This window comes from Heptranchias perlo, chromosome 22, assembly GCF_035084215.1.
Source record: "Heptranchias perlo isolate sHepPer1 chromosome 22, sHepPer1.hap1, whole genome shotgun sequence".
In the NCBI taxonomy this organism is placed as follows: Eukaryota; Metazoa; Chordata; class Chondrichthyes; order Hexanchiformes; family Hexanchidae; genus Heptranchias; species Heptranchias perlo.
Window position 1 is genome coordinate 5,214,557 of NC_090346.1, and position 25,051 is coordinate 5,239,607.

The window sequence follows — 25,051 nt, forward strand, 5'->3', positions numbered from 1 at the left end:
CAGTACATTGAGGAGCCAACCAGGGAACAGGCTATCCTAGATTGGGTATTGTGCAATGAGAAGGGGTTAATTAATAATCTTGTTGTGCGGGGTCCTTTAGGGAAGAGTGACCATAACATGATAGAATTCTTCATTAAAATGGAAAGTGAAGTAGTCCAATCCGAAACTAAACAAAGGAAACTATGAAGGTATGAGGTGTGAGTTGGCTATGATAGATTGGGAAGCTTCATTAAAAGGCATGATGGTGGATAGGCAATGGCTAACATTTAAGGAACGAATACATGAATTGCAACAATTATACATTCCTTTCTGGTGCAAAAACATAAAAGGAAAAGTAGCCCAACCATGGTTAACAAAAGAAATTAAGGCTAGCATTAGATCCAAAGAGGAGTCATGTAAAGTTGCCAGAAAAAGTAGCAAGCCTGAGGGTTGGGAGCAGTTTAGAATTCAGCAAAAAAGGACCAAGAGATTGATTAAGAGGGGAAAAATAGAGTATGAGAGTAAATTTGCAAAGAACATAAAAGTGGACTGTAAAAGCTTCTACAAGTATGTAAAAAGAAAAAGATTAGTGAAGACAAATGTAGGTCCCTTACAGTCAGAAACGGGAGAATTTATAATGGGGAACAGGGAAATGGCAGAGCAATTAAACAAATACTTTGGTTCTGTCTTCACGGAAGAGGACACAAATAACTTCCCAGAAATGCTAGGGAACCAAGGGACTAGTGAGAAAAGGAGGAATTAAAGGAAATTAGTATTAGTAAAACAAGAGTGCTGGAGAAATTAATGGGACTGAAAGCCGCTAAATCCCCAGGGCCTGATAATCTGCAACCCAGAGTACCAAAAGAGGTAGCCATGGAAATAGTGGATACATTAGTTGTCATCTTCTAAAATTCTATAGATTATGGAACAGTTCCTGCAGATTGGAGGGTGGCAAATGTAACCCCACTATTTAAAAAAGGAGGGAGAGAAAACAGGGAACGACAGACCGGTTAGCCTAACATCAGTAGTAAGGAAAATACTAGAGTCTATTATAAAGGATGTGATAACAGGACATTTAGAAAATATCAATGGTATTAGACAAGTCAACATGGATTTATGAAAGGAAATCATGTTTGACAAACCTACTGGAGTTTTTTGAGGATGTAACTGGTAGAATAGATAAGGGAGAACCAGTGGATATGGTTTATTTGGATTTTCAGAAAGCCTTTGATAAAATCCCACATTAGAGGTTAGTGTCTTTTTTATTCGTTCATGGGATGTGGGCGTCGCTGGCGAGGCCGGCATTTATTGCCCATCCCTAATTGCCCTTGAGAAGGTGGTGGTGAGCCGCCTTCTTGAACCGCTGCAGTCTGTGTGGTGAAGGTTCTCCCACAGTGCTGTTGGGAAGGGAGTTCCGGGATTTTGATCCAGCGACGGTGAAAGAACGGCGATATATTTCCAAGTCGGGATGGTGTGTGACTTGGAGGGGAACGTGCAGGTGGTGTTGTTCCCATTTACCTGCTGCTCTTGTCCTTCTAGGTGGTAGAGGTCGAGGGTTTGGGAGGTGCTGTCGAAGAAGCCATGGCGAGTTGCTACAGTGCATCCTGTGGATGGTACACACTACAGCCACTGTGTGCCGGTGGTGAAGGGAGTGAATGTTTAGGGTGGTTGATGGGGTGCCAATCAAGCAGGCTGCTTTGTCCTGGATGGTGTCGAGCTTCACTCATCCAAGCAAGTGCAGAGTATTCCATCACACTCCTGACTTCTGCCTTGTAGATGGTGGAAAGGCTTTGAGGAGTCAGGAGGTGAGTCACTCGCTGCAGAACACCCAGTCTCTGGCCTGCTCTTGTAGCCACAGTATTTATATGGCTGGTCCAGTTAAGTTTCTGGTCAATGGTGACCCCCAGGATGTTGATGGTGGGGGATTCGGCGATGGTGATGCCGTTGAATGTCAAGGGGAGGTGGTTAGACTCTCTCTTGTTGGAGATGGTCATTGTCTGGCACGAATGTTACTTGCCACTTATGAGCCCAAGCCTGGATATTGTCCCGGTCTTGCTGCATGCGGGCTCAGACTGCTTCATTATTTGAGGGGTTGCGAATGGAACTGAACACTGTGCAATCATCAGCGAACATCCCCATTTCTGACCTTATGATGGAGGGAAGATCATTGATGAAGCAGCTGAAGATAGTTGGGCCTAGGACACTGCCCTGAGGAACTCCTGCAGCAATGCCCTGGGGCTGAGATGATTGGCCTCCAACAACCACTACCATCTTCCTTTGTGCTAGGTATGACTCCAGCCACTGGAGAGTTTTCCCCGATTCCCATTGACTTCAATTTTATTAGTGCTCCTTGGTGCCACACTCAGTCAAATGCTGCCTTGATGTCAAGGGCAGTCACTCTCACCTCACCTCTGGAATTCAGCTCTTTTGTCCATGTTTGGACCAAGGCTGTAATGAGGTCTGGAGCCGAGTGGTCCTGGCGGAAGCCAAACTGAGCATCGGTGAGCTGGTTATTGGTGAGTAAGTGCCGCTTGATAGCACTGTCAACGACACCTTCCATCACTTTGCTGATGATTGAGAGTAGACTGATGGGGCGGTAATTGGCCGGATTGGATTTGTGCTGCTTTTTGTGGACAGGACATACCTGGGCAATTTTCCACATTGTCGAGTAGATGCCAGTGTTGTAGCTGTATTGGAACAGCTTGGCAAGAGGTGCAGCTAGTTCTGGAGCACAAGTCTTCAGTACTACAGCCTTTGCTGTATCCAGTACACTCAGCCGCTTCTTGATATCACATGGAGTGAATCGAATTGGCTGAAGACTGGCTTCTGTGATGGTGGGGATATCAGGAGGGGGCCGAGATGGATTATCCACTTGGCACTTCTGGCTGAAGATGGTTGCAAAAGCTTCAGCCTTGTCTTTTGCACTCATGTGCTGGACTCCGCCATCATTGAGGATGGGGATGTTTGCAGAGCCTCCTCCTCCCATTAGTTGTTTAATTGTCCACCACCATTCACGACTGGATGTGGCAGGACTGCAGAGCTTGGATCTGATCCGTTGGTTGTGGAATCCTTACCTCTGTCTATAGCATATTGCTTCCGCTGTTTAGCATGCATGTAGTCCTGAGTTGTGGCTTCACCAGGTTGGCACCTCATTTTTAGGTACGCCTGGTGCTGCTCCTGGCATGCTCTTCTACACTCCTCATTGAACTAGGGTTGATCCCCTGGCTTGTTGGTAATGGTAGAATGAGGAATATGCCGGGCCATGAAGTTACAGATTGTGCTGGAATACAATTCTGCTGCTGCTGATGGCCCACAGCGCCTCATGGATGCCCAGTTTTGAGATGCTAGATCTGTTCTGAATCTATCCCATTTAGCACGGTGATAGTGCCACACAACACGTTGGATGGTGTCCTCAGTGTGAAGACGGGACTTCGTCTCCACGAAGACTGTGCGGTGGTCACTCCTACCAATACTGTCATTTGCGACAGGTAGATTGGTGAGGATGAGGTCAAGTAAGTTTTTCCCTCGTGTTGGTTGCTCACCACCTGCCGCAGGACCAGTCTGGCAGCTATGTCCTTCAGGACTCGGCCAGCTCGGTCAATAGTGGTGCTACTGAGCCACTCTTGGTGATGGACATTGAAGTCCCCCATCCAGAGTACATTTTGTGCCCTTGCTACCCTCAGTGCTTCCTCCAAGTGGTGTTCAACATGGAGGAGGACTGATTCATCAGCTGAGGGAGGACGGTAGGTGGTAAACAGCAGGCGGTTTCCTTGCCCATGTTTGACCTGATGCCATGAGATTTCATGGGGTCCGGAGTCAATGTTGAGGACTCCCAGGGCCACTCCCTCCCGACTGTATATCACTGTACTGCCACCTCTGGTGGGTCTGTCCTGCCGGTGGGACAGGACATACCCAGGGATGGTGATGGAAGAGTCTGGGACGTTGGCTGAAAGGTATGATTCTATGTGTATGGCTATGTCAGGCTGTTGCTTGACTCGTCTGTGGGACAGCTCTCCCAATTTTGACACAAATTCCCAGATGTTAGTGAGGAGGACTTTGCAGGGTCGACTGGGCTTGGTTTGCATTTGTTGTGTCCGGTGCCTAGTGGTCTGATGCCGGGTGGTCCGTCCGGTTTTATTCTTATTGTGACTTTTTTTAGCGAGATTTTACAACTGAGTGGCTTGCTCGGCCATTTCAGAGGGCAATTAAGAATCAACCACATTGGTGTGGGTCTGGAGTCACATATAGGCCAGACCAGGTAAGGACGGCAGGTTTCCTTCCCTGAAGGACATTAGTGAACCAGATGGGTTTTTACGATAATCCGGTAGTTTCATGGCCACCATTACTGATACTAGTATTTTAATTAAAGCACATGGGATTGGTGGTAATATACTGGCATGGATTGAAAATTGGTTAACAGACAGGAAACAGAGAGTAGGAATAAATGGGTCTTTTTCGGGGTGGCAGGTCGTGACGAGTGGGGTACCGCAGGGATCAGTGCTTGGGCCCCAGCTGTTCACAATATATATCAATGATTTGGATGAGGGAACCAAATGTAATATTTCCAAGTTTGCTGATGACACAAAACTAGGTGGGATCGTGAGTTGTGAGGAGGATGCAAAGAGGCTTCAAGGCAATTCAGACAAGTTGAGTGAATGGGCAAATACATGGTAGATGCAGTATAATGTGGATAAATGTGAAGTTATCCACTTTGGAAGGAAAAGCAGAAAGGCAAAGTATTATTTAAATGGTGATAGATTGGGAAATGTTGATGTACAAAGGGACTTGGGTGTCCTTGTACACCTGTCACTGAAAGCAAACATGCAGGTGCAGCAAGCAGTTCGGAAGGCAAATGGTATGTTGGCCTTCATTGCAAGAGGATTTGAGTATAGGAGCAAGGATGTCTTACTGCAGTTATGCAGGACCTTGGTGAGACCACACCTGGAGTATTGTGTGCAGTTTTGGTCTCCTTACCTAAGAAAGGATATACTTGCCATAGAGGGAGTGCAGCAAAGGTTCACCAGGCTGATTCATGGGATGGCAGGACTTCCGTATGAGGAGTGATTGGGTCGACTCGGCCTGTATTCACTCGAGTTTAGAAGAATGAGAGGGGATCTCATTGAACCATATGAAATTCTGACAGGGCTAGACAGACTGGATGCAGGGAGGATGTTTACCCTGGCTGGAGGGTGCAGAACGAGGGGTCACAGTCTCAGGATACAGGGTAGGACATTTAGGACTGAGATGAGGAGAAATTTCTTCACTCAGAAGGTGGTGAACCTGTGGAATTCTCTACCACAGAAGGCTGTGGAGGCCAAGTCACTGGATATATTTAAGATGGAGCTGGATAGATTTCTAGACACAAAAGGCAACAAGGGGTATGGAGAGAGAGCGGGAATATATTGAGATCGAGGATCAGCCATGATCATATTGAATGGCAGAGCAGGCTCGAAGGGTCGAATGATCTACTCCTGCTGCTATTTTCTTTGTTTCTATAATACTTTTTTACTCTGTTTCCCGCCTGGCAGCCCGACAAATTGAGGGATTGGCTAGCTGCCGGGTGGGAGAGCCTGCGATAGAGTCAGTTGGGGAGTGTGGCGACGGGCCACGGCAATCGGAAAAGATTGGTGTATACTGGGGTGGGGGGGGCGGGGGGGCGGTGGGGTCGGCAGATCACTGGAGGGGGGGGGGGGGGGGGAGGGTCGGCAGATCAAGGGGGGGGGAAGGGTCGGCAGATCACGGGGAGGGGGGTGGCAGATTGCTGCAGAGGATTTGCTTGGGGGGCTGGGGGGGAAGCACTACTACTACTGGTGCTTCCCCCCCAGCCCCCCAAGTAAGTGCTTTTTAGAGAACTGCCTCGAAGCAGTTCTCTAAAAAGCACTTACTTGCTGGATTCAATAAGAAACAGACAAATTTTCTAAGCCCTGGGAAACCAGGCCAGCAGCCAGTGAATTCAAATGGCTGCCAGAATGTGAGGAATGGAGCCTCATTTAAATATTATAATTAGGGAGTTGCCTCTTCAGAGCAGGTTATTCGGCCGCCCCCAAACCCGCCATGGTTAAACTGGAAACAAATGCATTCGAGGCAGGATTCACATATTTACCATTTTAACCCCCCTATCCCTGAACCTCTCCTGCCTGTCTTGGGGGAGGGGTTAAAATTATCCCCATGGTTTTTACCTCAACAACGCGGTTGGAAGGAACCAATGGAAATACATCAGACAGAGTTAAAAACTCAGAGAAATTTTCAAACTGGCCGTTCAGGTAAAGGCTAAAACTGTTGTTTTCATAACAACGAAGAGGGGATGCTGCAAAAGAAAAATAACAGAAAAACTTTGGTTATTTTCCAAACAATGATCGCAATCACATAAATATGTCACCTTGGGACTAGCAATCTGTCATCTAGTTTAGCTGTGAATCTATGTAATGCCGAAATAATGCAACAGAATAAGGACAAATTTATTTGATAACTGGTCATCAGGATCAATGGGGCTGGAAGTCCATGGCCCTTCTGGCACAAGAGTGCACTGGAAGGGTCAGGAGCTACACCGGGACCCAGAAATGCCGGGAATACCAGGATGACCTGTTGGGGGCAACTATCAGCACAAGAGATGTGGGGCTGGGGAGTCCCTCTGTCAGGTTATCCCACATCTGTAGCGCACAGAGGGGCCTGGTGTTGGACTCCTCCAAAATGGGCCCCACCTGGGGACCCAGGTTGGGATCCAAGCCTAGACCCCCCGCAAAGGAGCAATAATTAAAAAAAATATATATTTAAGTGCAGCCCTCTTACAAAGTGGAGTGCAGGGGACAGTTTAGTTTTATTTCTAGGGGTAGGTGACTGACACTCCCTCCAGCCCAGGAACCTCCACCAGACTTTCTGGAATCTTTACCATAATGGATCATAGAATCATAGAAAGGTTACAAGCGGGGAAGGAGGCCATTTGGCCCATTGAGTCCACACCGGCTCAATGCAAGAGCAATCCAGCTTGTCCCACTGCCCCGCCCTTTTCCCGTAGCCCTACAGATTTTTTCCTTTCAAGTACTTATCCAGTTCCCTTTTGAAGGCCATGATTGAATCTGCTTCCACCACCCCCTCACGCAGTGCATTCCAGATCCTAACCACTCGCTGTGTAAAAAAGTTTTTCCTCATATCACTTTTGGTTCTTTTGCCAATCACCTTAGATCTATGTCCTCTGGTCCTTGACCCTTCCGCCAATGGGAACAGTTTCTCTCTATCTACTCTGTCTAGACCCTTCATGATTTTGAATACCTCTGTCAAATCTCGTCTCTGTTCCAAGGAGAACAACCTCAGCTTCTCCAGTCTATCCACGTAACTAAAGTCCCTCATCCCTGGAATCACTCTAGTAAATCTCTTCTGCATCCTCTCTAAGGCCTTCACATCTTTCCTAAAGTGCGACGTCCAGAACTGGACTCAATACTCAAATTGTGGCCGAACCAGTGTTGTATAAAGGTTAATCATGACTTCCATACTTATGTACTCTGTGCCTCTATTTATAAAGCCCAGGATCCTATACGCTTTTTTAACCACTTTCTCAACCTGCCCTGCCATCCTCAATGATTTGTGCACATACATCCCCAGATCTCCCTGTTCCTGTGCCCCTTTTAGAGTTGTGCCTCTAGTTTATATTGCCTCTCCTTGTTCTTCCTACCAAAATGTATCACTTCGCATTTCTCTGCATTAAATTTCATCTGCCACATGTCCGCCCATTCCACCAGCCTGTCTATATCCTCTTGAAGTCTATCACTATCCTCCTCACTGTTCACTAGCCGCCCCCCCCACCCCCGAAAGAGTTTTGGCATATCCAGCGTGATCAGCGTTACGGTGAAAGACTAGGAAATTTAAAGTAATATTGGGCAGTCACACAGTATGAAAAGCCACCTAAGTCTCTGTTGAACAGAAACAATCACATTTATGAATGTAGTCAAACTTCATTTCATTACCTTTAGTGTAAGCTAATATATTTCTATATATAGCTTCTTGAACCCTGCTATTCAGCTGCTGTTTGATTGAGCTCAGTGTTGAGAAACTACAAAAAAAAACAAATGAATTAGACACACAGATCACTGTAATTGAATGTAATGTACCCTTAAGATTAAAGTGTAGATTTCACTGATTTGCGGTCCGAGTTTGGAGCTTCATGCACTGGAAGTATACATTGGGAATTTGCACATGGAGGTCATCAGGCCCCAAAGGTTTTTCAGTTCATTCATTTTAATGGATGAAAAATCCAGCGGGTCCCAATGCCCAAATTCCTAATATTCACTCCCAGCTCATGAAACTCCATGCCAGCAGCACAATTCCATAAAATTTATCCTTAGGTTACCATCAAATCAAGATTTTTTTTTTGGCAGAATAATAGTGGAAGAGACAGGAGCGTAATTTCACTTAGGAACTGATTTCTTCTTGGAAAACTTTCCTTGCTATCAAAGGGGTCAACTGTAGATGAAGTAGTGCCATCAAAATGAGATTCCAAATTGCCCAATAATTCACAATGTTGGTGCAATCAGGTTCATTTTGCTCCTCGCCTCCTTTGAAGGTGCTGATGATACAAGCAGCTCTCCAATATCTCACCCAAGTCGCATTCTTCATGTGTGAGCCTAGATCGTGGAGGTATCACAGTTGAGCCCAGTTCTGCATTTATTCGATAACCACACATTTCCACTTTCCAGCTGGTATAACCCGATTGCATTGAGGCGTAGGGTCCCTGGTTGAGTTTCCCCCTGCAGGCTCAGAGGTCAACTGCTCCAGCTGACATCGACTAACTCAGCACAACTCAGAGATCTATCTGGTCTTCTTGACTGAGGACAACATTACCTGAAGCATTTACCTACCAAGCCATCTGGGATCCAACTGCTTCAAGGTTAGACACTCATTGACAAAGAGCAAGATAACACGTGTTAGATAACGCAAAGGCAAAGACCAAGTCTTCTTGGCATTCAACTTCATAGTGCTCTTCACTGCCACCAAAAGCAGTGAATCCAAGTAATTCAATTTCACCATTTTCCTACTAACACAAAAAAACCTGCATTAGACTTACATGCTTTGAGATCCGTTACAGCTGTCGGTGACAAAGATTAAAGGCACCATGTCTTCAGTGAGTCCTGGGAGCAGTGCTTGCAGCCTTGTGCCAAACCAGATCTGGAGCTCGGTGCTGCTGGCATTTGAAAGAAATGGCAGCGTGCGGTTCAGAACTTCTCCCAATAAAGCTGTTCTGACACCAGGAGCGAAAACCACATTATTCTGAAAAAGTTTGGTGGGGGGTGGTGGGTGGAGGGGGAACAACATTAATCCAAAACTAGGCATTAACACATAACCCGGCACTGAAAACTGCTTTAATGGGGCAGTGTCACCATGTCAGTGAGTTTTCAGACAGACTCAGTTCCACCTGGTCCAGTCTACTTTGCAGCAAATGCATGCAGCAGAAAATGCAATATGTGCTGCAATGTGAATTTTCTAAACACATGTTGAAGATCTATAATTTTACTAAAAGAAAAACAATAAATTTGCACTGCAATCAATGACCAGCTGGTATAATTACATTACGATTTCTGTAGAACTGAACATAACTGGAGAGTCTCTGATGCACTTGGTGTTCACGGTGATGAATATTTTGGAAACAAAACAATTAATTTGGAGAAATTGCTGAGTAGGAGTGTTTTTAAACAGGTACTGATCTAAAATGAATTGAAACAGTTTCCTACCTGACTGGCAACAGTTCTAAATGTGTCGATGAATTCAGTAACAGTGGCACTAGTGATGCTGTTGAAAACCTTCCGCACATCATCAGCGTTACTCAATGTTCCATTCTTACCAGCAAACTCTCCCAGTTGGGAAGGTGTCAGTAATTCTGCTGCTTCGAGCTGTGAAAAAAAGAAAACCCTGAAGACTAATCCTCTGTCAAGGATGATCAGAATCCTGTATATCAACAAAATGACTGATTTCCACAGAGACGCACATGCAGAGCAATTTGTTTGGTGCTAATTTTCCCTGTTATTTTCTATTGACTTGGAATCAGTGAGCTTTTAATTACAGGAATTAGACACAATGGGGTAGAAATTCATCTTGGGCAGCAGCTCAGAATGGGCGAATCGATGGGAAATGAAAATCGGGCAGAATGCAAAACAGGCAGCCAATTTGTTCTCACCCATTTCGTGCTACCGCCCGGGATGGATTTCTAGTCCAATAGAATTCACTGAGGCTTCGGTTAAAAAATACCATTTTATTCAAGTGCCAATTTATTTTCCATCCATTCTCTAGTGTTTGCTAAATAGGTGCAAATAAATTTGGCTTCAGTCTGGTCATTGAGGAAGACCCATTATCCTTTTTATTATTACATGGCACCCATTGGCACAGGAGTCATTTTAGTAAATGTAACAATAATGAGAAGTCTCTCATTGGCACGAGTAGAGCTATATACAAATAACGATTCACATCTTCACTGACAGATTTAAAAGCTTCTGCGCTGTTGAATGGCATCTGTTTACGAATGGGAACTTTATCTTTTGAAGCAGGGAACCTTCATAACAACAGGTGGCAAAATTAGATGATTTGATCTTATTAAACTATTGATACCTTTCAAATGTGTAACTTCAATCAAAACTAAGTTAAGAACATAAGAACAAGAAATGAGAGCAGGAGTAGGCCATATGGTCCCTCGAGCCTACTCCGCCATTCAATAAGATCATGGCTGATCTTCGGCCTCAAATCCACTTTCCCACCTGATCCCCATATCCCTTGATTCCCATAGAGTCCAAAAATCTATTGATCTCAGTCTTGAATATACACAACACTGAGCAACCACAGCCCTCTGGGGTAGAGAGTTCCAAAGATTCACAACCCTCTGAGTGAAGAAATTTCTCTTCATCTCAGTCCTAAATGGCCGACCCCTTATCCTGAGACTATGCCCCCTACTTCTAGACTCTCCAGCCAGGAGAAACAGCCTCTCAGCATCTACTCTATCTAGCCCTCTCAGAATCTTATATGTTTCAATGAGATCTCCTCTTATTCTTCTAAACTCAACAGTATAGTCCCATGCTACTCAATCTCTCAATAAGTTGAAACTTATAAGATTGCAACAGTTAAGTACCATGAAATGTAATTATTTAACTGCTTCTATTTAAATCTTCTCCACATTAAAGACCAGGGTAATAATTTCAATCTTATCACATCAAACTCTGGTCAGCAAAATCATTTTATTAGCATCCTAAAGGCTCAGGATTGGTTCTGTAACTTACTGCATTGAAGTCTGAATTCAGCCTGGTTAAATCCTCTAACTGAACAAGGTGACTGAACATTCCCCAGTTCATCAGCAGCCAGTCTCTGGACCCATTAGTGTTGCTGATACAACCAGCACCTGTAGTTAAAGGATAAAGGAGGTTAGTTGTGTGTGTACTCGGCATTTTCCAGTTGATTACTTGGAATAGTTTCACATTTATAATGATGCCTAAAGGCCTTGTTAATCTACTGCACTTCTGTTGGCATTGATTAGAATAAAATTCTATGAGAGCTATGTTTTAATAAGAATCTTGAGCATTGGTACAATTGCACTTAGTCTGTCAATCAAGCTTAGTATCTTTAATTGCATTGCATTACATTATAGACTAAATGGTTTGGATTACTCCATTTGATTTCTTTTGCAAAAAAAATAAAGTTACTGCTTCCCAAATATTAACAATCACTGCTGTCAAAGAAAAATATTGGGACAACATTTTTTCGCATGTACTTTCTCACAGTAACAGTTAAGTACTCAAAAATTTTCAAATGTATTTTAAAAAAATATATGAAGACAGTGGCCCTTTAAACACATTCCACCTTCATCCCATTTTATCCCTGGTTTAAATCAGATGGATTTTACCAAGAGCTACTTAAAAGTTTAAATGTCTACACTGTTGTGGTTCTCATTTCACTGGATGTGAATCTCATTTTCTCCCTGGCTCACAAGCCTTTCGAGCTTACCTGTGATGTTGAGGTAACCAAGGATCCACACTTTTAGCACAGTCTTTCTTGTTCCCTGTGGCATCTCTCTGAATCCATTATTCAGTCCTTTTACGCTAAATGGATAAACATTGATAGTATTATTAATCAGATATCAGATCGACAGTAATCTTTCATCTGGCAGAGAACAAGTTTGGGATCCTTCACTAAGGATGCTCAATAATCAGGTCTTTTGTCTGTAACTGAAAGCTGATCCCAGTATCTCTCCCACAGTGGTGAACCTCTCACATGGATCAGTTCCAAAATCAGCTGTGAAGCTTGCTCATTGCTGCATTGAATTTGGATCTTGAAATCCCCCAGTGTGTGTAAGGAAGTTAGTGCTCCCTGACTAATATCAATTTTAAAAATTTAGATAGGGGGTTGCTCTTCCAATTGAATATGCAGCAATGGATTATTGTAAAAGAGAGTAATTCACTCACATTGCTTGGTAACCATCACAGGTTATGTTTCTTGTCAGAAGGTGGCTCAGCACTGACTGGGAAATGCCAGAAATGAACGGCTTAAATCGCTCTTGGAACCATTTTCTAAGGAAAGCTGCACTGGTTAAGTTTTCGTTGGTCTTCACAATCTCCCACAGGACATTCATGAATGTGATCTTCGTCATCAGGGGAATTGATGATGTGTTCAGGGTCTGAAACAAACCATGACACATGTTTAAACTCAATGAGTAAAGAGTTTCCTTTACAGGTTTCAAAACTCATATTTCCCATCATGGAACAACTTAAAGAAAATTGCAATATTTCTAATCCAAATATCATACAGTAGAATAGGACAAGTGTAGGGAACAAAATATTTCTTCATCTGAAAACTGTACAATCGCTAATATTATTGTTATAGCAGAATGTCAACAATATGGCATTTTAGTATCTCTGTGACCACCTCAAACTATCTAATTCTTGGGGCACTAACAGCACACATTTGGAGGTAATTTCAACCTCGTCAGGCAGGAAACTGACAGAATCAGATGGACCAGCTATTTTACACCTTGCCTGATGTTACTCTCAATTGAAGTCAATGGAAAATAAAATTGGGCGCGGTGTAAAATGGGCGGCTGAGCTGATCACATCAGTTTGCTGCCGGGCGGATTAGTTAAAATTAACCCCACCTGTGTCAATTATAACTTTTCACACAGTGGCTCTACTTTTTGCTGTATCTTATTGTATCTTGAGTTACTTGAGGAAGACATGAGTCCTGAATTAGAACTTTTCACATAGTGACTGCACTTCTTGCAGTATCTTACTGCGTCCTAACGTAACAGGAGGAAAAATGTGAGGCACTGGGCAGTGGGCCTCTGTTGTTACAGAATAGAATTTAGATTTGAAAAACTGTATGCTTGCTGATGTTATTGTTAAGGCAAAATGTCAGCAATGTGGCTCAAAGGTTATTACTAAATGCTACTGAAGTATCTAGTCTGCAAGAGGAACTGGCCAGGAGAGCAGCAATACTTGATTCAGGCAGACACTCCTCCTCCGCCATCCACACACCAGATATAAAGGTGGGAAGATCATCAGCAGGGTCAATACACTGTTCTCCACCTCTAGAATTTGATAGAAAGCCAGGAAATGACACCTTGATGTGAAAAAACAAAGTAGAAAATAGCTTTCAAAAGTCAGACTAAAGACAGTAGGCTGCAGAAGTTCAAAGATCTCACACAAGTGGCAGAAGACATGATGGATCTTTACATCTCGAGAGTCTGGAAGGGTTTATTAAGCCTGGAATGGTGAATCTGTAAAGTGCCTTCTTATTCATCGCAGCTTGAGTGATAGGAAATCCATCCATAAGAGTTTGAATAGATGGTGTTACCTACAATTTCTAAGCTCATATACAACTTTTTTGGCTTTTCAGTAACTATACTGATAATACTTTATGACCTTGACGATGTTAACCGACTATCCAACTTTACTGTTACCTGGATCACCAGGTTACACAGCACCAACACCATAACAATGCATGCAAATGCATTTATATCACATCTTTCAGGTTTGAAGGACATCCCAAAGAGCTTCAAAGCCAAAGAATTACATTTGGAAATGTAGTCGCTCTTGTGATGTAGGTAAAGTCACTGAGGGTATGTTGGGACGAGGGCAAGGTTGACATCGCCTTTTTGGACCCTTCGCACCAACAGAGGGATTGTTGGGGGCAGAGATCAGTGGGCCTACCTTGAAGGTACGAATGTTAGTGCAACAACAACAAGCATATTGTCATACCTATCATAATGCTGAGAAGGAGGGAGAGATTCACAAAGAAAAGAATAGCTCCCTCTCTAACATTCAATGAATGTGGCACCAATGGTTGGCTGCAACACAGAACATCATGTAGGGAATGGCAGCCAACATGACGGTTGCTGTAATTTCTGACATAGGTTCCAGATATAACCAGCCTAATAAATCTGAAAGGAGATTTCTTAGGCTTCTAAGGAGGCTGCAGTCAATGATGAGTGTGGGTATCAATGATTGTGTGCAGCAACAGTGGTCTGCCTTCAGAATACTGGCAGCCACGAACACATACTGGCCTAAGAAGGGAAACTCAGGCCATAAGTCTGTCCAATGACAGCCAGCCAAGGCTGCACATCTTTGGGTATCTCAATCAAATCAGGAAGACTTTAAATGGCAGCTTCCACAGCACTGTGCAAGAAATCCCTGACAGAGCACGCAAATAATTGTTGATATAGTTTTGCTTCTTTTAAACAATTTCTGGTTAATAATTAGTTACCTTGTTGTTGAACTTGTCCAGTGCCTCATTCAGTGTGGTTCTGTCAAGCTTCTGAACAAAAATGGTCAGTGCTGTTTCATCTGACCTATTCAGAGCCTTAGGGCCAATGAAGCAGTGAAATATACCCGTCAAGGCATCGCTACTTAAACCTGCCAGCAGTAGATCAGTCTGTAAAGGAATACATTTACAAAATCATATGTTGGGTTAAGGCATCCCAGTACATTGATGTAAAATATCAACAAGTGAGGAACACTCCACCATCAATCAAAGTATTCAGTAGCATTTGTGCTGAATGTGCTCATTGTAACCAATAAAATGCAGTCTTAGAATGGAGCAGCTCCACTGCGACTTTCTTTTATTTATATGTAAACTGCCACAGGCGTTCTTGTGTGAAACTCTGGACTGTGACACAACTTACCTCAGCACATGCGTAGTCTGTAATGTTGAAGTTGCAGAGTTGGGTCGTGTTAATGTCACTCAGGAAATTATTCAAAGCTGAACTGTGGGGAGAGAAATAAATCTACTCTTAGGAAAGGCATTACACTGAGGAACAAACAACAGAACAATTTCAATTGCATACTCAACATGTCACATGACTTGAAACTAATCAAAGTTATGTTTTACATTTTCTAACAGTTTCAAAGTCATGCACATGAGATGCTTTGGATATCCTCAGTGTCAGGTGAAGTCACACACCAATAGGTTGACGGTCACTAAACCAGGGCCTCGTTTGTTGGCTGAAGCAACACAGAAAAGGTTTTCTCCTCAAGTTCTTACCTGTTCACAGCTGCACACAATGTTGTCGCTGTTTGAAAAGTAGAAAAAAATATATTGTTATAATGTAGGAATTATAATACTAAAATTATCTGGTTATATAAATAAACCAGTGTAGAAAAAGCACTCACCATTAACTGTGGTATTACCAGGCTAAGAAAGAGAAAGCACAATAATAGGTTTAGTAGTGAGCAATCTTAAATTTATTATAACTGTAACTAAGCATATATTAAAATATTATTGTAGATTTTGAAAAAATATCAAACTAATGGCTTTTCCATAATCCACACAAGTTTAAAGAAACAACTGTGTAAATTTAAAAATACAGAAATTCAACCAAAATATTGGCTTTAAAAACACATGGGGCTCGAAACTGGTTGAAAATACAAAGTGTTGAGTCTGTCTTACCGTGTCATCAGGTTGGGGTTCTGAAAATAAAAAAAATGGATATTGTTGAAAAATAGTCCTGATAATATGTTATTATTCTCAACCACACATCATTATATTAAATTACACTCACAGTTACTGATCTCAGAAGGAAGAGGAAACATTTCTGAAATGTAGTTTTCCCTTTGGGAGGCTCATTATGCAATGTGTCCACACCTGATGTTTGACATGAACTGTACTGTAAAATGGCTGGGCCTGACAGTAAATGTTATCCGCTTAAAGCATCTGTCATTGCCTTCACTGTGCTAATCCTATGGAATCCTGATATTACATTATACTCAAAGTGCTTTGTCTGAAATTAGTACAAAATGACAATACAACCAAAAGTGCAGAACCGTTATCAGCTAGAAATTATGTTGAAAATGTCACGGAGGTTTTCGTGTACGCATCAAAATACAACTGATATTGGAGGATGGTACTTTCAGGTTTTAGTGAGGTAATTACCTGATGAATTATCTGGAATTCCTCCCGTCAACCCAAGTCTCCTCACTTCAGACTGTGTGTGTGAAGCCACCCAAATGATCACTACAGTTTCATTCACTCCACTTTGAAGAGCTTGAAGGTTAAATCCAAGCAAGTCGATCAGATTCTGGGCATTCAGTTTCTGAAACAGAAAAACCATTTGATGAATGAGCACAATATATCAGCTTTAACACCTTATCAGAACCATGCCCTTGGTTAACTTGACAACATGAAATCAAGGTGCGGGATGGGGCTGGGTGTGTTGGATTTGAACTACTTCAGTATTTCGGATCCCTCACCAGATGATCCATACATTACTAAGTATAAGGTACATATTATACACTTCAGGTCTGTGAGTTATTTTCTAGCGTTTAATGATGCTGGTCACCCGAGTAAGTGGTCCCCCTTCTTATGTTCAGGAGTGCACCCGTAGTGCACAATATATAACTAAATAATTGAAAAACTTGAGGGCATAACAATAGCATCCCCTTCTGCTTTCATCCAGAGATTGCATCTCTCACATGTGCCCTCAAGTGTGTTTGTCCCATCTTTCAATAGGGAGGCTAAAGACCACACTGCCCTGTCTTGCGTGAGCAGTTCATCCAGAAAACAAGTCACTTGACCTTTGTTCACAGTTTACAGTATCATTTGAACCACATGCCCAGTGTCCTCTGCATTCTTATTCTAAAATGACTATTATTTACAATTCTAAAGTGTGTAGTATTTACTGTGGGTTTTGCAGCTTTGCCATTAATTAGATTTTCAATCATAACATCATTAGCCTCTCTCCAATTCTATTACCAATGGTCAATACTGCAATCAGCAGCACTGTTTCAGGGTTACAGTGTACAGTCCATGTGCTCAGGGTGAGATGTGAGATAAAGAAACTGGAACCACTGCCATACTAATGCAACCAGAACATCATAATCAGACTGTACATACCTTAACTTCTTCAGGATCCAAACCCTTGAACGTTGCAAAGTCCATGTTAACCTTATTGTTTGCAAGAGACCTCAGGTCATCAACCGGGGCACCACCTGAATAAAACAGAGACATTTTTTACCTGCCCACTCCAGCTCAGCAAGTTCCACACATTGCGGGCCAAATTTGAGAGTAGGGTGAGGGAGTAAATGGACACTTATGCCGGGGGGAGAGGAGGCCCAGGAAATAGGAGCGAAACCTTGGACCATTTCTTTGGAAACTGCCCCGTTTACTATTTGGGACATTTTTCACTGGTGACGCATCTGCTTGCCCTCCCCATTTCCATGTACCAGTTTGTGAGTGTTCTGGGGCTGCTTCAGAACTTCCACCCAGCACTCCAATCTAAGGGCCAGTGGATCCCATGCTTGGTGGGAGCAGGCTTGGGTTACATACTGGACCTTCCACAGTCCCCAAAGACATTGCACGACTGAGGTAATTGATGCATGACGGCATCTGGCTTCTCCATTGGAGTGGCAGAGGGCTGCTCAGGTTTTCCATCCAGCAATTGGGCAGGGACCTCTGTCGCCCCTCGACAGGTGTGGATAGCCTGCCCTACATATTAAAATGACCTGATCGCCAGGATTTGGGACTGGTTCAATGTCCTTCTAAGACAGGAGTCCTGCTCCAATGCACTCCAAATGGTGGAGTGAGGCTCCTGGAATTCCATCCCGATCAACATCAGAGAGAAACAAAAATTCCAGTGAAATCATTCTGCTGCCATTGTTACTTATCTAACAGCGTTCATCATTATGTAAAAAAATTGAGTTTTAACTGGTTATTTCTGCGAACTTTATCAAATTGAAACATAATTGGATCAACATTTAAATACAAATATAATCAACTCATCAACAATTAACACACATCAAAACGAACGGTGTTAAATATCACAGCTGGTTAAACTGCAGCAATATTTCTGCACACACTTGATGCTCCTTGAACCTTGCCAATCTGAGCCTCTGAACTTAGGTAAGTAGAGGGTATCCCTGCAGTGAGAGAGTGTGAACTCCAGATCAGACAGACAGAAACTTTACCTGTGGGCACCTCAAAAGTTTAGTTTGAAACCTGGAACATGATGATGGGTTTCCTTGTAAGGCAAGACACCTGGCTGAGCAAAGAAAAGCCTCATTTTACTTACCAACGTAAACCTTTATCAGATGAAAGTAGGGGATTGGGTTACTTTGCTGAGAGTTCAGTGCAGAGAGTGCCTGCCTGTAAAGTAAGTTTTTCTTCGATTGTGTGCACGCAGAAAGATCCAGAGCTCCTGCATCCCTGTGGGAGAAAGGTTACAGTGTCAATTTTGGTTAGCACTTCTGCAACTGCACCAGGCAAAGGACTTGGATCAGCACTTTCCAGCCCAAATAGCTCGACCCATTCTTTGGCAGTATGTGGTAAAGTGTCAGATGTGCCACACTCACAATCATATCTACCAGCCGAATTCATACTTTGACCGGAAATATCAATTCAGTGACTCATGTTAGAAAGGGCATGTGTATTCACCTGGAGACTTCAGGGGAGGGCAGGATTCGCCTCTGAGGTGATGCTTTCCATAGTCAAATAGCCTGTTCACTCACTGTCTCGGCTCACATTCAAAGAATAGCTGCTTGGACTGGGTACAGACCTGTGGCAAATGCATGCCAGAAAAGTTCAATGTCCAAACAGCAGAAGTGATTGAGCCAGTGAGAGGATTCTGTGAGCTGTGAAGTTGTTCTACCAGGTGTCGCCTCATCATTGTTTCCTTCATGATTACATTGCACCGAGTCACTTGATGGACTAACTTTGGTTCTGTTGGAAATGGCCACATTTCACTCATCAGGAAACTAGCAATGAAAAGATGCGACACTTACGTCAAGTTTGAAATTGTCATCAGCTGCTCTTCATCCAGAGTACATAAGTTGGCTCCACCAATAGCTTTCAAAGAAACTGCATTCAGAATACCATCAAACTGGAAGTATCTTGTAATGATGGATTTAACCTGTAGAAAGGGATTTAAAGCACAGTTTATAACTCATTGTTACATAGAAGGACCTATAATTTAAGATGCTCCATCTTGATGCTCATATTTCCCCAAATTTATTCCTAAACAATATTTTAATAAAATTCCTACAATTGTACTATTTTCGATTTGAAAATATCAATCAATAAAACCTTTTAATTCCACCCCACATATCATTTTCATTAAATTTGCACTGCATCATTGCCCATTCCTAGGAATTACACACTGTACCCAACAGCTTGCAGCTGCTTCAAAAGAGCCTTTCATTAACACTGACCCAAGAAGACCCATGATTCAAGGAAAGACTGAGGGTCTTAAACTTTTCAGAGCACAAATTCCAGATTTCATTCAGGATCGATTCCCCTCATGTCTGCAGATACCAATATTTTTACATTAATATTCTCCTGGTTTCAGTACCGTTGTGTTTTCCAGCTGTTGCATCATTAACATGGAAAGTGTTTCAACTTGAGTGATATTCCAGCTGCTGACTTCTGTTGCATTAAACACAGTGGATATGTTCCCCAGCAGTTGAATCTGGTTTTCTGGTAGACCTTTGGGGTAAATCTGTTTCAGAAAATCCAAAATAATAAAATTCAGTCATTTTATTAGCAGTCATTTCCAGCATTTAAATCCAGCTTCAATTCCTTTTCCGATCTAAAATATTTGAGCATATAATCTAGGCTGATCCTTCAGTGCAATGGTGAGGGGGTTCAGCACTGTCAGAGGTGCTGACTTCAGATAAGGGGTTAAATTAGGCCTAGTCTGCCTCTCAGGTGGATGTAAAAAATCCCAGGACATTGTTTGAAGAAGCGCAGGGGAGGTCTCCTGGGGTCCTGGCCAGTATGTATTCCTCTACCAACGTCACTAAAACAAACTATCTGGTCACTTATCTCATTGCTATTTGTAATATCTTCCTTTGTGCAAAGTGGTTGTCACGTTTACCTGCGTTATAGCGTCACTGCACTTCGAAGTACTTAATTTGTTGTAAAGCGTCGTGGGATGTCCTGTGGCAGTGAAAAGCACTATCTAAATGCAAATTTCTTCTTTCTGTCTTCACATCAAGCTTACATACCTGTAATAGTCTCTTTTTCAGAACGTCCAGCTGAGTAGGATCAAAGACAAGACTTCCCAGTTGGAGGACATTATTTTTCAGCACAAGATCACCCAAACAGAGGTCTAACTGGGCCGCATCATAGATTGCAGGTGTCAGGTCATTAATGTCTTCTGCTACTATCTGTCCCACTGTACACGCTGGAAATACAAACTTCTATTAGTTCTAATTTCTCAGTTTGCTGGTAATCTTGCTCTCAAAATATCAAAAATGCCCATTTTTACAAGGCCATTCATGGATTTTTGAACTGCTGGAGAAAGAGGACACTGGTGACATTACAGATCTGTAGTTGACAAAGGACATTTTAGCATCTCTTTGCCATTTGCTGTATACAGTGAAAACAACTACAGGTTACTTCACTCTGTCAACTGAGAAACAGTGGGTACTCAACACAAAGCTACATGGGATCTCTGTAGACACTGCATACTGCATGTGCCCATTAGTAGATTACTGTTTACCGCACACAAACATGCTGTTCAATTTTCAACTGTTCTTGTCACGGAATAGATGATAAGTTTGACTCTTTGTTTACTCAGAAGGATAGATTCTGATCCTAAACATGAAAGGAATTGTGTCCCATTGATCAAATGTATTGAACAATCTGATGGGTTGAAAGTTGATTATAGTCTTCTCATTCCATTAATGCTCATGAACTGAGGCTGTATCACATTCATAAAAGGCCAGCCCTGTCCTCTCATTGATGAGATATGCTCTACATACATAGAATATTGGAAACTTCCAAACTAACAGCACTGTGCGATGACCTTCACCACATGGACTGCAGCGGATCAAGAAGACGGCTCACCACCACCTTCTCAAGGAGAACTAGGGATGAGCAATAATTGCTACCTTGACAGTGACACACACACCCCGAGAATTAATATAAAAAAGGTATTGATTACATACTTGCTGTATTATTTGAGTTTCCTCGTAAATTGAGCTGATTTATGAATACCAGCACATCACTTGGTGGTCTCAATCTTTTTGTTTTCTTGATAAATCTTGGGAGAGCTTCGTTAAGGACAAGCTGTATGGGATAAAATGTGAAAAGCTGAAGAATTTCACCAAAAAATATCTAATTGCACACTTCCTGATTTGCGAGCAGCAACATTTGCAAGAAAACATTCTTCACTGATGAAAACATTTGCCAGACAACATCAGTGTTATACTGGAAAGTATGGTGGCTGCATGACTAAGGGAAGTTTGCCATGTAATGTACAAATCCCACTCTTCAAAATCCCAAATTCAAATTGAGCCTTCAGTAATAAGCATGTTGGAAAAAGAAGAACACAAGCACAGGTAAAAGCAGCTCTGCTTTAGAGTTCTGAATGGACCTCACCAGATTCTAATGAAAACTACAAAGATTTAGAAAGCAATACATTTTCATATCCAATTCTGGGTCGCCAAGTATCAAGGTTCAGTCAACAAAAGGACCATATCCACATTACAGGTCAGTCATAGACTGGCCAGTATCATCATCAATGTTAATAAAGTCACCACAAATGTCAATGTGATTTCAAACTGGAACTCATTTCTACGTGGATGACAGTCTTGTGATCAAATAAAAAGTGAAGATTTACGTTGATCACATGGGATTTGAATCATTTAGTGTTTCTCAAGAAAAAGCTTTAACTGAAGAGTCTCTTCTTGTCTAGCTAAGGGATTTAACAGGATTATTGTCTCACAAATTTAGCTATCTGAACTGATTTTCAACCGAGTAAAGCATACCCTGTTTACTTGACTCCATGTGTAGTTCAAAGTCAAAGGAAGGTTTCCGAGATCATGCACTGTAGATGACGACCACGATGAAGGAGCACTACAGACAAAAAGCAAACTGAGTTAAAGAATACATTGCTATAAGTGACAGTTTAGTGCTCCAACCCATATGTACCCGTGTTCCAACGGAAAATAATCTGCAACGAAAATCCTCTAAATATTAATCCTCAAGCTTTTCTGAATTACACTTAGTAATTTTAAATTCCCCAAGTCCAACACCCAAAACTCACCTGACTTTCAAAATCATTCCCATGGAAATATATGGGGATTTTCCCAAGTGGGATGCGAAGGAAGGAAAGATTCCAAAATGAAGAAGGACCCTTCTCACACACGTATAACTACCCTTCCTCTGGCTGCTGGCGACTGGACCAGGCAGTAGAGTGCTTAGGAACATAGCAATTGCTCATCAAAGAAACACCAAGATTCATCTTGTTCGCCTCCTGCCATCCTGGTAGTCGCATGATACAACAATGATGGAGCTCTTGACTAATTATGACAATTAATCTCTATAAATTAGACAACAACAGATCCAGACATGAGGTACAGAAGACCCCAGTGGTGGAAAGCTATGGAAACCATAGTTCCAGTCAACTGTTCTTCCTAAGCATGCTTGCTCCTCCCCTTGCTCGAAGATGGCAGATTTTAGGCCCAAGTCGCTTGTTATTTCAAATCACCGGCTTCGACCGGGCTGATTGGTGTACACGGGGATTGTTGTACAGACAGTATCCACATTCCCCATAGAAAGTTCACAGTATTACAAGAAGCAATGAAGCATGAAATTAAGCAGCCCTGTGTAATCTGAATGGAAATATATGAACATTTCACACTTACCCGTATTTGGTGGCTCCACTGATAAGCAGCGCTTCAATTGCCCTTTTCTGATCCTCTCTATATGAGGTGCACTTCTTTAGTGCGTCCAAAATGGAAATATCAGATTCAGTGATAATGGATCCCTCGAGGTCACAGACCAATCCACCCAGTACTGTAACACTCTCCTTCGTCAGATTCCTGCCATTAATTCCCTGAATTTTTGGCAAAATTAGCAACATTAATTCAGCAGTAGAATATGGTTTTTTGCACACAATTGAAACTCAGTTGATCTGTACCACTTGACGACTACAACGTTGCATGAAATAACAATGCCATTATTCAGTGACAATATCAAGAAAATTTGAGAAATCTTCATCTGGTCTTGAGCTTCATTTTAGGCTCAGGTTGTACCTTCATTTGAATGGCTCCCAAAATATTTTGCCACTGATGAACAGTGCAGCATTCAGTCCTTGTCATGCCATTAACTCGGCAGTTTTGATAAAAAAAACCTCTTTTCCAATCAAGTATAATAGAAGTGAAGCGTAAAAGAGGAAAGATCTTGTATTTATGTTATCCCAAAGAATTCTTTGGAAGAGTGGTCATTGTTGTTTTGAGGGCGAACATGGGAACGAATTTGCAGATTCAGGTCACACAAACAGGCAGAGAGGGCCTGTTTGCACGTTAACGACAGCACCTCCCACAATGCAGGAATAAGTGTCAGTATTGATTATATGTTCATGTCCCAATTTGGGACTTAAACCCACAACTTTAAGATGAAACAAGATGCAACATACGGAGCCTGTTAAGCAAAGACAATGGGGGTACTTTTAACCCCCATCCCCGCCAATGACAGGCAGGAGTGGGTCGGGGGCGGGGGGATTGAAAATTGAGCAGCTGAAGGGAGGTGGGGCCAGCAGGATCCAGCAAGTAAGTACTATTCCGGCACGTTTTGTGGGCAGGAGGAGCGGAAGTGCTTCCACCCGGATTCACAAGCAAATCTTCATCAGCGATCAGATCCCACCCCCCGCCACCCTGGCCATCCAAACATGTAAACGTCTCTCGGTCCGCCCTCCCTCCCGATTGCCAGCCCGACTCCCCCCGCCGCCATTAACCCGCAATGTTTCCCGGTCCCTCCTCCCTCCCTCCCGATTTCTGGTCCGACTATCCCCCACACCACCAACCTGTGATGTTTCCTGGTTGCCAGGGACCATCCCCATCAGTCCCTGGCTGCAGCCTTCTACTGACAACCTGTCAATCTGGCCAGCTGCCGGGCAGGAAACTATGTAAAAAAAAATGATTGAGGTCCTGCCAATAAATTCACCTGGACCTCCGCATCGCTGACATTTCCGGGTTTCTCTCCTGCAAACCCTTTCCGCACCCTCGTAAATATTGGGGACAATGAAGCGTGATTCAGAAATGTTTTATTACAGGCTGGGAATCTCAAAGAAAGGGACTATTTCCTGCAGTCTATCAGAATATTTGAAAGCTTAGAACTTCGATGATGTTCAATATCATGATATTAATGCCCACTTCGTAAGCACAGCCTCCTGCAGTTGTGGCCAATAAAGACATTTTATTTCACTGATATAATGACATAACAACCTTTACTAATTCACAAATTCTCATATTCTAAACAATGCACCAATGATCAAAATTCATAGTGATGACTGACCATTTTTGAAAGGACGTAGCTATGGTAAATAGAGTGAAGAAAGATCACCCAACAAACAGAGCTGATACCCGAGAACTGAATTATCAGCAATTTATTCTGACCATGCATATCACTTAGGTTTGTATTGGAGTACTGGCTCTTGAAGCTCCCTCCTCACTTGTCATTCTCATATGAAGGTGGAATGATGAGACATTCCTGGTAAGCCTTCATTTGTGTCAATGTCTGATTGGCTAGAGGAGTGAAGCTCCTTTTCACCATCATCAGTGCTGCCCAGGATGCTGGTTTCATCAATCCCTAGCTTGTACCTGCTGAGCACATT

The 25,051-nt window shown here is 42.7% G+C and overlaps 1 protein-coding gene across 1 annotated transcript in view; it reads right to left on the reverse strand.

Moving 5' to 3' along the window:
* The window catches only part of LOC137340890 (uncharacterized), a 191,980-nt gene that overhangs the window by 144,450 nt on the left and 22,479 nt on the right, over positions 1-25,051 (reverse strand). The window contains exons 30-50 of the mRNA XM_068003693.1: positions 23,082-23,272; positions 22,203-22,290; positions 21,381-21,501; positions 20,436-20,614; positions 19,781-19,927; positions 19,215-19,342; positions 18,506-18,639; positions 17,332-17,426; positions 16,372-16,531; positions 15,889-15,908; positions 15,612-15,633; positions 15,484-15,511; positions 15,125-15,206; positions 14,707-14,874; positions 12,414-12,625; positions 11,956-12,050; positions 11,235-11,353; positions 9,702-9,860; positions 9,038-9,240; positions 7,941-8,026; positions 6,159-6,286 (exon numbers count right to left, since the gene is read on the reverse strand). Of these exons, the coding sequence (XP_067859794.1) occupies positions 6,159-6,286; positions 7,941-8,026; positions 9,038-9,240; positions 9,702-9,860; positions 11,235-11,353; positions 11,956-12,050; positions 12,414-12,625; positions 14,707-14,874; positions 15,125-15,206; positions 15,484-15,511; positions 15,612-15,633; positions 15,889-15,908; positions 16,372-16,531; positions 17,332-17,426; positions 18,506-18,639; positions 19,215-19,342; positions 19,781-19,927; positions 20,436-20,614; positions 21,381-21,501; positions 22,203-22,290; positions 23,082-23,272 (2,565 nt within the window). The remainder of the gene's footprint in view (positions 1-6,158; positions 6,287-7,940; positions 8,027-9,037; positions 9,241-9,701; positions 9,861-11,234; positions 11,354-11,955; positions 12,051-12,413; positions 12,626-14,706; positions 14,875-15,124; positions 15,207-15,483; positions 15,512-15,611; positions 15,634-15,888; positions 15,909-16,371; positions 16,532-17,331; positions 17,427-18,505; positions 18,640-19,214; positions 19,343-19,780; positions 19,928-20,435; positions 20,615-21,380; positions 21,502-22,202; positions 22,291-23,081; positions 23,273-25,051) is intronic.